This window comes from Pseudozyma flocculosa (genome assembly GCF_000417875.1).
Source record: "Pseudozyma flocculosa PF-1 unplaced genomic scaffold scaffold00001, whole genome shotgun sequence".
In the NCBI taxonomy this organism is placed as follows: Eukaryota; Fungi; Basidiomycota; class Ustilaginomycetes; order Ustilaginales; family Ustilaginaceae; genus Pseudozyma; species Pseudozyma flocculosa.
Window position 1 is genome coordinate 1,694,363 of NW_006920869.1, and position 14,835 is coordinate 1,709,197.

The 14,835-nt window shown below is 64.3% G+C and overlaps 5 protein-coding genes across 5 annotated transcripts; 2 read left to right on the forward strand and 3 right to left on the reverse strand.

The window, feature by feature from the left end:
- Positions 1 to 370: 370 nt before the first annotated feature.
- PFL1_00589 (uncharacterized protein) lies at positions 371 to 3,586 on the reverse strand (the record flags this gene model as incomplete). Its single annotated transcript, XM_007878082.1, has 3 exons — positions 371 to 445; positions 551 to 649; positions 761 to 3,586. 3 exons carry the CDS (start codon positions 3,584 to 3,586, stop codon positions 371 to 373), a joined length of 3,000 nt encoding a protein of 999 aa, XP_007876273.1.
- Positions 3,587 to 4,622: 1,036 nt separating this feature from the next.
- PFL1_00590 (uncharacterized protein) lies at positions 4,623 to 5,169 on the forward strand (the record flags this gene model as incomplete). Its single annotated transcript, XM_007878083.1, has 3 exons — positions 4,623 to 4,672; positions 4,785 to 5,001; positions 5,119 to 5,169. The coding sequence occupies 3 exons, from the start codon at positions 4,623 to 4,625 to the stop codon at positions 5,167 to 5,169; spliced, it is 318 nt and encodes a 105-aa protein (XP_007876274.1).
- Positions 5,170 to 5,502: 333 nt separating this feature from the next.
- Positions 5,503 to 8,947, reverse strand: PFL1_00591 (uncharacterized protein; the record flags this gene model as incomplete). Its single annotated transcript, XM_007878084.1, has 10 exons — positions 5,503 to 5,818; positions 5,911 to 5,965; positions 6,082 to 6,705; positions 6,819 to 7,041; positions 7,138 to 7,211; positions 7,306 to 7,410; positions 7,506 to 7,628; positions 7,714 to 7,874; positions 7,962 to 8,008; positions 8,105 to 8,947. The coding sequence occupies 10 exons, from the start codon at positions 8,945 to 8,947 to the stop codon at positions 5,503 to 5,505; spliced, it is 2,571 nt and encodes an 856-aa protein (XP_007876275.1).
- Positions 8,948 to 9,556: 609 nt separating this feature from the next.
- On the forward strand, positions 9,557 to 12,178 carry PFL1_00592 (uncharacterized protein; the record flags this gene model as incomplete). The annotated part of the gene is made up of 1 exon (XM_007878085.1): positions 9,557 to 12,178. The coding sequence occupies one exon, from the start codon at positions 9,557 to 9,559 to the stop codon at positions 12,176 to 12,178; it is 2,622 nt and encodes an 873-aa protein (XP_007876276.1).
- A 482-nt stretch (positions 12,179 to 12,660) lies between these two features.
- On the reverse strand, positions 12,661 to 14,094 carry PFL1_00593 (uncharacterized protein; the record flags this gene model as incomplete). The annotated part of the gene is made up of 1 exon (XM_007878086.1): positions 12,661 to 14,094. One exon carries the CDS (start codon positions 14,092 to 14,094, stop codon positions 12,661 to 12,663), a length of 1,434 nt encoding a protein of 477 aa, XP_007876277.1.
- Positions 14,095 to 14,835: the final 741 nt, after the last annotated feature.

The window sequence follows — 14,835 nt, forward strand, 5'->3', positions numbered from 1 at the left end:
TGCTCCGCCTCCGCTCGCCATCGGCTGCGCTCACCCGCTCCATCGCTCCGCCTAGGCTTATACCCTCACACTCGACAGACTCTAGACGTCGACTCAAAACTCGTTTGGCAACGTCATCACGATGCAGGTTTGAAAATAGGGGGGTGCGCGTGGGCACATGGGCAACAACAAACTCTAACGCGACAGGCGATGCAGTGGCGGTGGTGCTCTCCGTCAAATGCGGGCATGAGGTCAGTCGCAGTGTAGCAAAGACGCCGCCGCTCCTTCGCTTGACAGGCGGACTTCATGCGCAGAGAGAGAGAGAGAGAGGGAGATGGAGGGAGCGATGGGTCGACAGGGGGACGCGCGTCATTTGATCGAGGACGACGGCTCACTGCCTCTTCTTTTCGGCCTCGACGGCGTCGCTGGGCCGAGTGGCGTAGAGGCGAGTGACAAACTTGCACGCCTGCGAAGCGGAGCGTACACGCGAACAAGGGAGAGACGAGTGAGGGGGAAGTCAGCGACCGGTCCAGGGTGAAGAGAGACGCGACACGATGGCAACGCCACGTACCTCTTCGATAAAGATGACGGGGAGCGAGATGTAGATGACCGCCTTGACCTCGGTCCAGCTGAGCGACGTCACCTGGAACCAGTCCTGGAGCATGGGGATCTGCAGCGGCGCGGCGCGAGGAGGTGAGGACAGGGCTGCAAGTCAGCATGCGGAACACGGACGGGAGAGGGAGGCCACCGCACGCACGAGCGCCGTCGCGGCAGTACTCACGGTGCAGATGGCGTAGTGCAGGACGAGCGAGAGGATGATGGCGGCAATCAGCAGCGGGTTGCTCGCCGGGCCCATGGTCAGCAGCGAGTCGGTCTCGGAAATGGCGTTGAGCGCATTGAACATCTCGACGACGACGAGGACGCTGAGGGCAATCGTGGCGGGCGCGCGGCTGGCCGAAAAGATCTCGCAGCCGACGTCCGGGAAGAGGGTGGGGTCGGCGCACTTGTGGAAGTTGCTCAGCTGCCTGTACGAGATCTGCGGGCCGCCCTCGAAGAACATGAACCACCAAGCGTAGCCAAAGATGGTGGCGGCGCCGACAAAGGCGCCGACGATCATGTAGCGGGCGAAAATGTAGCCGCTGATGAGCGGGTCGTTGCGGCTGCGCGGGCGCTCCTTCATGATGGTGGTGCTGGGAGGGTTGAAGCCGAGCGCGGTGGCGGGCAGGCCGTCGGTGACCAGGTTGACCCACAGCAGCTGGACGGGGATCAGCGCCTCGGGAAGGCCGAGGAGCACGGTGAGGAAGATCGAGACAACCTCGCCGATGTTGGACGAGATGAGGTAGCGGATGAAGCTCTGGGTGTTGTTGTAGATCGAGCGTCCCTCCTCGACGGCCGTCTCGATGGTGGCAAAGTTGTCGTCGGCCAGCACCATGTCGGCGGCGAGCTTGGCGACGTCGGTGCCGCTGCCCATGGCGATGCCAATGTCGGCGCGCTTGAGGGCGGGCGCATCGTTGACGCCGTCTCCGGTCATGGCGACGACCAGTCCGTGGCCCTGGAGCAGGTCGACCAGCTGGCTCTTGTGGGTGGGCTCGGTGCGCGAGAAGAGGCTCGCCTGGAGAACGGCGCGCTTCTTTTCGGCGTCGCTCAGCTCGTCGAACTCGCGCCCGGTGAAGCTCTTACCGACGAGGTCCTCGTCGGGCCCAAAGACGCCGATCCGGCGGCAGATGGTCTCGGCCGTGTTCTTGTTGTCGCCGGTGATGACAATGACGCGGATGCCGGCCTCGCGGCAACGGGCGATGGCGCCGCGCACCTCGGGGCGGGGAGGGTCGAGCATGCCGACGAGGCCGACGAGGGTCAGGTTCTGCTCGAAGCGCACGTAGTCGGCGGGGCTCGAGGAGCGGTACGACTCAATGTCCAGCGGCACGTCCTCCTTGACAGCGAGGGCGAGGGTGCGAAGACCGAGGCGGCCGTACTCGAGCGTCTTCTCGTGGACCAGCTGGCGCACGTCCGCAGACAGCGAGACAGTCTCCTTTCCGCTGAGCACCTTGTCGCAGCGGTCGACGACGCTCTCGGGGGCGCCCTTGACGAGCAGGCTCCCAGTGGCGCTGGACCGTCGGATCAGGGTCGACATCGACTTGCGGTCGCGCGAAAACTCAAAAGTCAGCAGGCGCGGGTGGGCCTTGCCGTACTCGTCCGACACGGCCGAGACGCGGGCGTGCTTGTCCATGACCGAGAGGTGCGTGTTGACTGAGCTGTCGTGGTGGCCGAGCTTCTCGACGAGCACCTTGAGCGCGGCCTCGGTGGGCTGTCCGAGCGCGGCGTAGTTGCCGTGGTCGTCGAGTGAGACGCGCGAGTCGTTGCAGAGCGAGCAGACCTCGGCGAGGGCGTGGAACGACGTGCCGGCCTGGTTGAGCGAGGTGACCTCCTTGCCGTCGGCGCCGAGGATCTTTCCGTGAGGCGCAAAGGTGGAGCCCTCGACGGTGAAGTCGGACAGGCTCGACGGGCCCTCGAAGGTGGCGAAGCGGGTGACGCTCATCTGGTTGGTGGTGAGAGTGCCGGTCTTGTCGGAGCAGATGACGTTGGTGGAGCCGAGCGTCTCGACCGAGGGGAGGTGGCGGACGATGGCGTTCTTCTTGGCCATCTTTTTGGTGCCGAGGGCGAGGCAGGCGGTGATGACGGCGGCCAGTCCCTCGGGGATGGCGGCGACGGCGAGGGCGACGGCGATCTTGAAGTAGTAGACTGCGCCCTTGACCCAGCCGTGGTGCGAGGGGTCGTTGAAGTGGCGGATGTTGATGAGCCAGACGAGGATGCAGATGACGGTGATGACCTTGGCGAGCTGCTCGCCAAACTCGTCGAGCTTCTGCTTGAGCGGCGTCTTTTCGTCGTCGTCCTTGCTGATCTCGGCGTGGATGTCGCCGATGGCCGTCTTGGAGCCGGTGAGGACGGCGACGGCGATGGCGGTGCCGTTGGCGACCGTGGTGCCGCTAAAGAGGATGTTGGTCATGTCCTGCTTGACGGCGCGGGCGTCGGCGACGGGCTCGAGGCTCTTGTTAACGCTGAGCGACTCTCCGGTGAGGATGGCCTGGTCGATGCGGAAGCTGCTCGAGTTGATGGCAATCAGGCGGCAGTCGGCGGGGATCTTGTCGCCGACGGTGAGGATGAGGACGTCGCCGGGGACAATGTCCTCGGAGCGGATGCGGGCAGTCTGGGCCTCGCGGATGACCGAGGCCGTGTCGGGCGAGTACTCCTTGAGGGCGTCGATGGCCTTGTCGGCGTTGCGCTCCTGGATGACGCCGACGGTGGCGTTGGCGATGAGGATGAGGAAGATGACGCCGGGCTCGATGAGGGCGGCGCCGAGGGTCTGGTTCTCCTCGAGGAGGGCGAGGACAAACGAGATGACGGCAGAGGCGAGAAGGATGAGGACGAGCTGATCCTTGAACTGCTCGAGGATCAACTGCCACAGGGGCGTGGGGGGCTGTTCGGGCAAGGTGTTGGGGCCGTACTGCTCCCTGCGCTTCTCGACTTCGGCGGCCGAGAGACCCTTTGAAGGGTCGACCTGGAGCTTGTGGAGCACATCGCGGATTGAGTAGGTCCAGGCTGCGTCCATGATGGGCGGTGGTGCTGGGGGTTGGACGAGCAAATGGCGAGTTCCTGACGGGATACCTGGCTGTCTGAGACGAGCTCAAACGGGAAGAGAATGAGCAGGCGGGTGCGTGAGGGTCGTTCCAGCGACAGTGGTGGTGAGTTCCAGAGGAGTGGGGCGACCGAGGCAGCGCTCTAACGGTTTCGTAGCGAGGCGTTTCGACTCTGTGGACCGGACAGAGCGAGGGGCGGTGGAGGACGGGCCAAGGGAGAAGTCGGGGAACCTGCTCGCTTGATTGACGTCTTGGCGTTCGTCGTCGTCGTCGTCGTCGTCGTCGATGTGGGTGTCGATTGTGACGGTGATACTGGTGGCGGTGGTGGTGGGGACGAGGAAGCCAAAGGTTGGTGCAGCAGCAGACGAGGGAGAGGCTGCAGCCGCTGCGCCCCGCCCCGTGCGCCAACGAGGGCCGCCGTAACGTCCGACCGTCCGTGTTGGCTTCGAGTCCTCGCTGGCAGGCGCGCATGGAAGGGCACAGACCGACGGACCGAAAACTTTGGGTTGTGCGGGGGGGCCCAACAGCAGACCGAGAGGAAGAGGGAGCCACGCCGCCTTTGCCCCGTCGACGTGGCAACCTGCCAGAGAGCCCAGCCTGCGCTAGAAAACTCCACCTGGCCTGGCCTCACCGCCCCGTTTTCTTCGTGGACCGCGTGGACCCGCCAACCAACCTGGCCGCCTGCCTGCCTTCCTTCCTTGCTGGCGGCAGCGCTCCTTTTTCGGATGCGAGCGTCAGCTTTGCAATTTTCGGTTCCGAGGCGGGCCCACCGAGAATCCGACTCAGGGTCGGGTCGGGCAGGGCAGCCGGGCCTTTTCTTGCAATCTTCCAACCAGACACCCCACCGCCCATACCGGACATTATCGGCGACGACGACGACGACGACGACGACGACGACGACGACGGCCACCGACACCACCATCAGCAGCAGTCGTTTGGAGCGGGTAGCAAGCAGCATCGCCAGCGACAACACCGACCTTTGATCGCCTCTGAACCACACCCTGCGGCATGTTTGGCGCATTCCGACCCTCGATGCCCTCCATGGGCGGTCTGCTCTGGTAAGCACCGTCCTCGTCTTTGCCAGACCATCTCGCCCCGCTTCCCATCTCAATGGCTAACCTTCCTTCTGAACACCTCTTGCTATCTCTCGCTCGATGACCGTGCAAACAGGAAGAACCCGTGGCGCCTCTCGCCGACGCGAAAGATGCGGGTGCGACAGCGCCTCAAGAACGTCGACGAGGTCATCGCCACCATCCAGCAGAGCGGCGTCGAGTGCGGCGCCCTCACCCGCGCACTCGCACTGCCAAAGGAGAGCGAGATGCTCCCAAAGGACAAGTACACCACCTTTAGCAAAAACGACCGCGGCTTCAGGAAGAGCGTGCACAAGGTCAGTCCGTCGTCCCCCCTCCTGCTGCTACTGCTGCCTGCCATCGTGGCTGATCCTCTTGATCTCCCCCTTCTCCCTCTCACCCCCTCACTTGACAACCTTTTTTGCCATCTGCAGGTGCCCAAATGGACCAGGCTTACACTACGCGAGAACCCCGTCGGCTACTAGGTTCTTCATCGTGCCATCCCTCTCCATTGTCCTCTGGCCACCCAACCCCCTCTCCGTTCCCTCGCATCTCCCGTGTACAATACCATCATTCAGACTCGTCCCCGCAGCGCAACAGCGTCACTGCCGCATCTCACCTCCCCGCCCTTCTCGCGCTCGTTCGACTAGCACGCCACACGGGCCAGCGTCGCCGCTGCGATCGACAAAAAGTACAACGGCGGTCTCGATTGCAAAATGCTGGTGACGGTATGGACGATGCTAGATGGATGGAACGGGACACAGGACTGGATGCGGCAGACGGCGAGGCGACTGAGCGGCGACGAGCCGCGCCACGACCTAGTGGCTGCAGTACTGGAAGACAAACGAGACGTCGTCGTGGTTGGTCTCGGCGCGCAGCAGGTCGTCGTGCAGCTGGTGCATCTGGTCCTTGGGGTAATGGTTCCACGTGCTCGTGTCGCCGTACAGCAGCGCCGGCGCCTTGATCCACTGCCGCCCTTCCTTGCACCTCTTGCACTTGTACGTGTCGTGCGTGTCGCAAAGCGTATTCTCCTTGAACTGGAACAGCGCCCGCAGGTCCTCGCCCGAAAAGTGGCGCGCCGCGTCCTGCGCCTCGTCGACGACGCACGAAGAGAGCGACTGCTTGTGCGACTGCCTGCGGGGGGTTCGGGAGTGAAAAGAGAGCGATGAAGAGAGCATTAGCGCCAAGCACCAGCAGCAGCCCGGCGCGTGCCCCGGCCAACTCACCTCTGCAGGATCTTCTCCTCGATGGAACCGGTGGCGATGAAGCGGTAGACGAAGCCTGTCAGCAGCGGTGGGGCAAGGGGCAAGCAGTCAGCATCGTCGGCGTCGGATTTCCTGTCCATCGCCGGTGCGGCGCGAGCCGAGAGCACCTCGGGCGGACTGACGACAACTCACAATCCTTCTTCTGCCCGTCTCGCCACACACGGGCGAGCGCCTGCTGATCCGACGCCGGGTTCCAGTCCGGGTCGAAGAGGACGAGGCGGTTGGCGCCGATGAGGTTGAGGCCGCACCCTCCGGCCTTGGAGCTGAGCAGGAAGATGAACTCCTTGCCCTCGGGGTCGTTGAACTTGTCGACGAGCTTCTGGCGCTTGTTGACCGTCATGGTGCCGTCGAGGCGGAAGTTGCCCCAGCGGTTGGCGCGGCACATGCGCTCGAAGACATCGAGCGTCTGCGTGTAGTTGGAGATGAGCACAATCTTGTCGTTGGTGGTGGCACGGATCGTCTCGAGGAAGCGCTGCAGCACCATCATCTTGCCCGACAGCTCCGGATACACCTGGCGGCGGTCGCGTGGCGTGTAGCCCTCGGGGAAGAACTCTTTGCTGCCGTCAAGGTCGTGCGGCAGGTCGAGCAGGTCCGGGTGGTTGCACAGCTTCTTGAGGATGCCAATCGCCTTGAGCGGCTGCGAGCCCGTGCCGCGCAGCAGCTTCTTGATCTCGGGCGAGCGGATAAAGAGGCGGTAGAGGTCCAGCTGGAACGAAGACATCTTGCAGAAGACGACGTGCTCGTACTTGACCGGCACTGCAGCGCGAAGAAGCAGATACCAGCGCAACGGGCCAGGAGGAGGCGGTCAGTCAGCAACCCTGCGGACAGGCGTCGACGGTGCGTGCGTCGCGGCAGAGGCAGAGACTCACGATACTTGGACAGCAAGTCGTTGGTGCGGCGGATGATGAACTTGCTGACCAGGGCCGAGAGCTGCGCCAGCTTCTCGTTGCCCTCCTGCTGCTGCTTCTCCGTGGCGTCGGCATCGCGCCCCTTGAGGATGGCCAGCTCGAAGTTCTTGCGGAACTCTGTCTTGGAGCCGAGCAGCTCCGGGTTGGCAAAGTTGAGCAGCGCAAAGTACTCGGACAGGTCGTTCTGCGCAGGTGATCAGACGAGGCGAGCGGCGCGTTCCTGTCAGGGCCTTATTGTGACCGGCGTCACGGCACGGCAGCTTCTCGGCATGAGACTCACCTGGATTGGCGTGCCGGACAGAATGACACGGCGACGGACCTTGATTTGGTTGAGGGCCTGGAACGTGAGTGACTCTGTGGGACCGAAGGTGAAGCAGGACACCGAATGAGCTCGCCTGTCGATAATAATGCCTTGCCATCAGCAGGAGGCTGAAGCTGCGAGACTTACCTGCGTTCTTGAGCCGATGACCCTCGTCACAGAGGAGCAGGCCTACTTCGGTGTTGCCCAGCTCCTCCTGCAGGTTCCTCAGCGTCTCGTAGGACACGATCATGACTGCGACGAGGCGGGCCGCACGCGATAGCAGCAAAACAAAGGTCAGCGCCACGAACTTGGCCGCAAATCGAGCCATCAAGACTGCCACGACTCACCAGGCTGCGTGACCGAACGACCCGAAGCACTGCACCACCTGCGGACCGCCTCGATCATCTCCTCCTTGCTGAGCTTGCCATCGAGGGCAAACGTGCCAGGCGCGGCAGCACCGAGCCACTTGACTGTGGGCCGGGTGTGATAGGGACGGGAACGAGACGTCAGCCTGGCGCGATTAGCCACAACAGAAACGGGCCAGGAAGGACGTACCCAGCTCATTTGCCCAGTTGCGGACCAGCGACGACGGACACGCGATGATGCACTTATCGATTGTCGACTTGCCCGGCTTCGGAGACTGCTTAAGCAGCGTCCACATGAGCGCAATGCACTGCAGCGTCTTTCCGAGACCCATCTCGTCGGCCATAATACAGCTACTCGAGAGAAATGGGCGGAGTGGGGTCGTCAGCACACGGCCGTAAGTTGGGAGGCGAGGCTGGCGGAGGCCGAGCGAGACTCACCCAAAAGCGTTGTCGACGATGAGGCCGGTCGTGCATCGGTAGAGGAACTGCAGGAGAGACGGCAGCGGCAGAAGGACCTGTGTGAGAAACAGCGAACGCGACCATGGACCACGTTGCCCTCTTGGGGGCCGGACCCGACTCACCTTGACACCTTCGACCTGGTGCGGACGCAGCACCTTGGCAAGCCTCGGGTCGATGACGACGGGCACCTTTTCGACTTCCTTTTTCTTGACGTTGTTGAGGCCGAGGATCTCGGCGAGGCTCTTGTGCGGGCCCTTGCCGCCCGCCTCGATCTTGGCCTCCTCCTCCTCCTGCTTCTTCTGGAGCTCCTCCTTGCGGCGCTCGGCGTCCTTGTCGTCGACGGTGGGGTCAAAGAGGACGATGGCGTGCTCGCCCATAGGGTCGTGCAGCGGGCGCGGGGGGATCTCGCCGCTCCTGCGCGTGCCGAGCGCGGCGTTGGACGCGCGGACCTCGACCACCTGGCCGTCTTTGCTGCGCATCATGGGCACGGCGAAGCCCTTTTTGATGGCGTCGGGTTTTACGGCAAAAGTGGCCCACTTTCTCCTGTCGACGTTGAGCGAGACGCCGGTGGCGTCGATGCCCTTGTACACGCCCTCGAGCGTCTTTGCCGAGCCCTTGGACGTCTTTTTCTTCTTTGCCGGCTTGCCGCCGGCGCCGTCGTCGTCGGAGCCCTCTTCGGCCTCGGAGCCGTCATCGTTTGCGGCGCCGTCCATACCCTTGTAGCTGACTCGGGCGCGCTTCCTTCCGCTTGCATCGGCGTCTTGGCGTTTGGAGGCGAATGAGGGCGACTTGAAGGGCTTGCGCCCGAGGAGCGGGCCGAAGCCGGCGCCGTTTGCGGTCCTAGACACATCGGAGAGAACTCGGATCTTGCTGCTGCTGGGTGGCGGTGTTGGTGTGCCATCTGGAGCGGTGGCTGCGACGCCACTCGACTGCTGGATGGCCGCCAGCACGACGCTTCGCCTCATTGCGTGCAGGACCTCTGAATCGACGTAGATGCGGAGGAGGGATGAGGGATGTACGATGCTAGAGCGGGCGACGAGGGGATGAGCCTGGGCGCGTGATGCCAAAGGGCGCTGGGCGAGAGGAGGGCCGCGTGGATTGATCGGAAGAATGAAGCAAGGTTCGAGGTGGTGGCAGGAAGCGGGAAGCGTGGGGTCGGTACGGTGGCGAGGGTCCAACACGCCCAGGCCCAGGTTCAGCCCCAGCCCGCAGCCTCAGCCCGCCAGCCCGCCAGCCAGCCAAGCGATGTGGAGAACTTTCGGGCCAGCCAGGCCCAGGCCAGCGGCCGCCAGAAATTCCAGAAAAAGGGGGACGCGTCGTCGCTCGACGCGTAGAGGGCAAGCCAGGCCTGGCCCGGCCTGCAACACCTCTTGCCACCACTCACCTTCTTTTGTCCCCATCTTGCCGCTCCAGCCCCCTCTTTGGACGCTCGGACCGCCTCAGCACCCCTATCTGGCGCTACCTGGATGGACGGACCTGCCATTCACTCAAGATTAAGACAGCACGACAGCATGCGTGGCGCCTCAAACCACCGTCAAGCTCGCACCTGAGCACATACCGCGGCGTCGCCGGCCATGGACGTGCAGCCACCACTGCCAAATCCCCAGTCTCCACGCCGCAGCTCCCACCAGACTGTCTCCCCGCAATCACTGCAACAAAGACCCCAGCTGCAGCGGACGTCCGGCGCACCGGCCTCGAACCCCTCCGGACCATCCTACTCGTCCGAGCCGCTTCAGTTGGGCCAGATCGACTTGAGGCATGCCTCGCAGCACGGCGATGGCTCAGCCAGACGCCAGCTCGATCTGACGGAGAACCATCTCAAAGCAGTCTCCGCGCGTATCGGATCATCCCTTGACACAGTGCGCCATCGCATCCGAGAGAGGGCCTGCGACGCCGAGTTCTCCACAGCACTGAAGGACCGCTGGCAGCAGTGGTCCAGCACCTCGACCTCTTCCGGCAAGGCGGCTGCTGGCGCTGACGCCGGTGCCGACGCTGACGCCGATGAGGAGCATGAAGGCACCGACGCCAGCTCGACAGATGTGGGCTCCGACAACGAGTCGGCCGACGAGGACGCGGACAGGCACAGGGACAGGCATACGGGTAGGCGTAGGGACAGGGATGGGAACGCGGGCGGGGTTGAAGCCCACCCTGCGTCTGGCGAGCCGGATCAGCCGCCCCAAGGCCACAGCATCGAGTCCTCGCAGCGCCGTCGCTGGCAGCCACGAGGCTCGGCGGCTCATGACGGCAAGGCGTGGGACGAGATCCGCCGCGCCAGAGAGGCTTTGTTGGCGGACATGGACCGCTCCCTCCCGCGCGCATTCCGCTTCGACAAGACCCAGACGACCGCATTCTCGCGCAGAATCAAGACCAGGGCTGTCAACTCGCTCGATCGCCCCTTTAGCCTGCCAGAGATCCACCAGTTCATCCACGGCAACGCTATCGCAGAGGTGCCGCCAAGGACCCGACCAGGACCCTCGTCCGAACGCAACGATCCTGACCGTGCCTCTTCGCCGGTGGCCGAAGGGCTCGCCGGGGAGCGACACGAGGCCAGTGGGCCCCGCACCGGCAGGCCACCCCTCGTGCTTCAGCTATCCTATTTCTGGAGCACGCCGCACATCGACTTCGACGATGCCGAGGAGGAGCAGGAACAGGAGAAGCAGCAACAGGCACAGACAGGGCGCCCGGGGACACACGCCGCAGATGAGGGCTTCACAAGACCTCCGTCGCTGCCACGCCGACAAGGCGACGGTCCAGGAGGCATGAGGCGGTCGCAAACGATCGAGGTGCGCTCCGATCAGAACGTCTCCGTCATCCTCGACGCGATGCTCTGCTGGTCCGACGACCAGCCAGAGAGGGTCGGATGGAGGAAGCGGCTGGCTCGCCAAGCGCTAGGTGATGAGTCGGACGAGGTCATCGAGGACTACTTTGGCAGCCCCAGCGACCAGGGTCAAGGCATCGACTTCGATGGGCAAGAGCCCGTTTGTGCCCGCTTCACCGGCAGAAAGAGGACCAGCGACTCCTGCATGGTGATCGAGGGCCGACTCTACGGTGGCGGCATCCGTGCTGGAGACCAGCCCTGGGAAGCCGACTATGCCAGCCTCTTGAGCCGCCACTTTCCGGACGCCGATGGACGGCCGCAGCAGCCTGGGGACGTTGCGACCCGCTTCGACGAGCTGCCGGCGATCCGCGTCGGGCAGCCCTACTGGATCCTGCACCAAGGCGACTGCGTCCACAGCTTCACGCTCGACTGCGTCCGAGCCCTCCGGCCCGAAGAGCAACCGTCCTCGGTCGGGGCAATGCCGCAAGGGTCGCCATCCAACAGCGTCTTTCCGCGCGTCACGTGGATGGCGGGTCCGGCCGTGCTGCGCTTCATCTCGACCGACAGGGACAATGTCGGCATCGGCCACCGGATCCTCAAGGGCGAGGGACACGCCCACTACGCGTTCGGGTCGACGAGCCAGGCCGGCGTCCTCGGTGCCGAGCGCAGCAAGACCAAAGCTTGGGCGTCGCACGGGACCGCGAAGCGCAAGGAAGGCAGCGCACTGCGCACCCGGTACGGCAAGTGCACCGCGTGCCAGATCCGCAAGGCGCAGATCGGCATCCTCGGTGGCGAGAGAGTGAGGATCCGCCGGGCGACCAGGTCCCGCGACGGCCGAAAGGAGCACGCCGACGTGGAGGAGGACGAGGCGGCCACGACGCTGAGCGGGATGGATGAGCATCTCGTCTCGGTCTGTCCGCAGTGCGCTGTCCTCATGGGCGTCGCCAGGCTCAAACGGCCGCCCGTCCCGACCGAGTCCGGTCAAGAGCAGCAGCAGCAGCAGCAGCAGCAGGACGCCTCACCCACCGAGCCAGACGTAGCCGCCGAGCAGCTCGAGATCGGGGGAGCTTCAAGGGGCGATGACGGGAACGAACATGGCCAAGACGACGACGACGACGACGACGACGACGAAGACGATGACGATGGTGACCACGAACCAAGCGACGGAGCGGGACGCAGCAAGGGACGCCGCGCGCGCCCGACAAAGAAGGGAAAGGAGACCAAACGGAAGAAGAAGCAGAAGACCGAGAGTGGCGACGACACTGCGACGGCGGTTCGACCGGCAAACGTGCCCATCGAGGCCATCGAGATTGACTGGGACGCCCTCAATGCCGACGAGAGTCGATGGAACGGCTGGACCATCTTCCCTCTTTATTGACGCCCGATCCGACCCGGCCGGAGGCGTACACACACGCAACTGTATTTCTATCCATCCCCCTCCATCCCCATCCCCCGCCCCTTGCTCTCTCGTCCCATTCCGCTTTCTCCTCTGCACAGACGCGGTGCGATGCGGTTCATCTTGATCCTTGATTCGAGAGCGGTGGGTTGGATGCGTAATGCGTGAGCAATCAATCGACGGCGGCAGGAAGGAGCAACGTGGCCGGATAAAGAAAAGCGAAGAAGAGGCGACAAAGGAGGAGAAAGGTCGTTCAGATTACTCTTACAGGGGAAGGGTACAAGGAAAAAGGCGGGGATGAGTGTTGTACGCATGGATGGGTAAGGTGAGGGAAGGGAAGGGAAAAAATCTAGAGGGTGGTGTGGTGGGGCGTGATGCGGTGGGGCGTGGTGTGAGTCGACTGCCGTCGGCGATTTTGGGATGGAGGATGTGACTTGCGAAGGGAGGAGGGCCGCACTCGGAGTCTATCCGTGGATCATGGTGACGATGCCGGTGCCGACCGTCTTGCCGCCCTCGCGGAGGGTGAATCGCGATCCCTCCTCGAGCGCAATGTCGTGGACCAGCTCTCCGTCGAGCTCGACGTTGTCGCCCGGCATGACCATCTTCTCGCTGGCGTCCTCGGTGCCCGGCGGGTGGTGGAGGGCGACGGTGACGTCCGAGGTGCGGATGAAGAGCTGCGGGCGGTAGTTGTCCATGAAGGGCGTGTAGCGTCCGCCCTCCTCCTTCTTGAGGACGTAGATCTGGGCGCGGAACTTCTTGACGGGCTTGATCGAGCCCGGGATCACCATGACCTGGCCGCGCTTGACCTGCTCGCGCTTGACGCCGCGCAGCAGCGCGCCCATGTTGTCGCCGGCCATGCCCTGGTCGAGCTGCTTGTGGAACATCTCGATACCGGTGAGGGTCGTCTTGAAGGTGTTGCCGAGGCCGAGGATCTCGATTTCGGCACCCTTCTGGATGGTGCCGCGCTCGACACGGCCCGTGACGACGGTGCCTCGGCCGGGGATCGAGAAGACGTCCTCGACGGGCATCAGGAATGGCTTGTCGAGGTCACGGGGCGGCATGTCGAGCCATCGGTCAGTCTCCTCCATGAGCTTGGTGATGGCCTGGGCGCCAATCTCGGGGTTGCGACCCTCGAGGGCGGCGAGGGCCGAGCCGCTGACGATGGGCGTCTCCTCGCCGTTGAAGCCGTAGGTGGAGAGGAGGTCGCGCATCTCCATCTCGACGAGCTCGAGCATCTCGGGGTCGTCGACCTGGTCGACCTTGTTGATGAAGACGACGAGCTTCTTGATGCCGACCTGCTTGGCGAGCAGCAGGTGCTCGCGGGTCTGGGGCATCTGTCCGTCGGTGGCCGACACGACGATAATGGCGCCGTCCATCTGGGCGGCGCCGGTGATCATGTTTCGGATGTAGTCGGCGTGGCCGGGGCAGTCGACGTGGGCGTAGTGACGGTTGCCGGTCTCGTACTCGACGTGGGCGGTGGAGATGGTGATACCACGGGCGCGCTCCTCGGGCGCCTTGTCGATCGAGGCGTAGTCGATGAACTTGCCGGAGCCCGATGCCTCGTGGAGGACCTTTGTGATGGCGGCGGTGAGGGTCGTCTTTCCGTGGTCGACGTGACCGATGGTGCCGATGTTCATGTGGGGCTTGTCACGGTTGAACTTGCCGGCCTCGGCGGCGTAGCCGCGAGCCTGGAGGCGGGAGGCGATGGCGACGCGGGGAGCGAGCGGTGCGGCGGGGATCCTGGCGCGGCTGGCGAGGCGGCCGACAGGAGTCGCCTGGGACTGGAAGCCGCGTGCCACGGTCGGGGTGGCGGCGGCAGTCGAGGCCGAGACGGACCTCGAGGAAGCGGCAAGGGAGCGAGCGATGCTCTTGGGAGCGTGGGATCGGAGCAGACTCATGATTGCGGCGAAGCTGCGAAGGGTGGTGAAAGGGGAGGGAGCGATGAGGTGGCAAGGTAGGAGGGAGTGCGGTGGTGGAGGAAGAGGAGAGGGAGAGACGAGGAGCGGGTCAGCGGGGGGCGAGGGGCAGCCGTCGAAATCGGAAGCTTTGACAAATCGCAGCCAGCCAGCGTCCCGGTTCCGCCTGGCCGGCGCCGTGCTTCGCCCTGGTTCTTTCTTCTGGCCAGCGCCCCCCCACGCGGCGGGTTTCGGAAGGCCTGGGCCTGGCCTGGCCAGTCCAAGCCACCTTTCGTCAGCCAGCCAGCCTGCCAGCCCCAGCAACCTGAAAAAAATCCGCCCGGACTGAGCGCTGATCTCGGATCCGAAAAGTACCCTGTGGCCCCTCTCCCGGCAGCGTGGCCAGGCAGCGATCGCCCGCCACTCTGGCACTCCACCGCAACTCGGGCCAGCGGGCCAGCAGGCTGGGGGCTGAACCCTGGCAGCAACCCAACCAGCTCCACCCTCGGCCAGGTGCACCGTTGGCACCTGCTTCACCCTGCACCGTCGCCTCCCCGTCCCGTCTTCCATCTTCCACGGCCGCAGCCTCTGCTTCTCCATCTCACCACCACCGCCACCGCCATCACTACCCAGCCTCTATCCACCTCTTTGCACGCTTCTATCACTGCTCTCGCCACCGACCAACACCCCGGCCGCCGACAGACAGTCCGCAGCTCCCCCACCCGGCTCAGAGCGGGCATACTT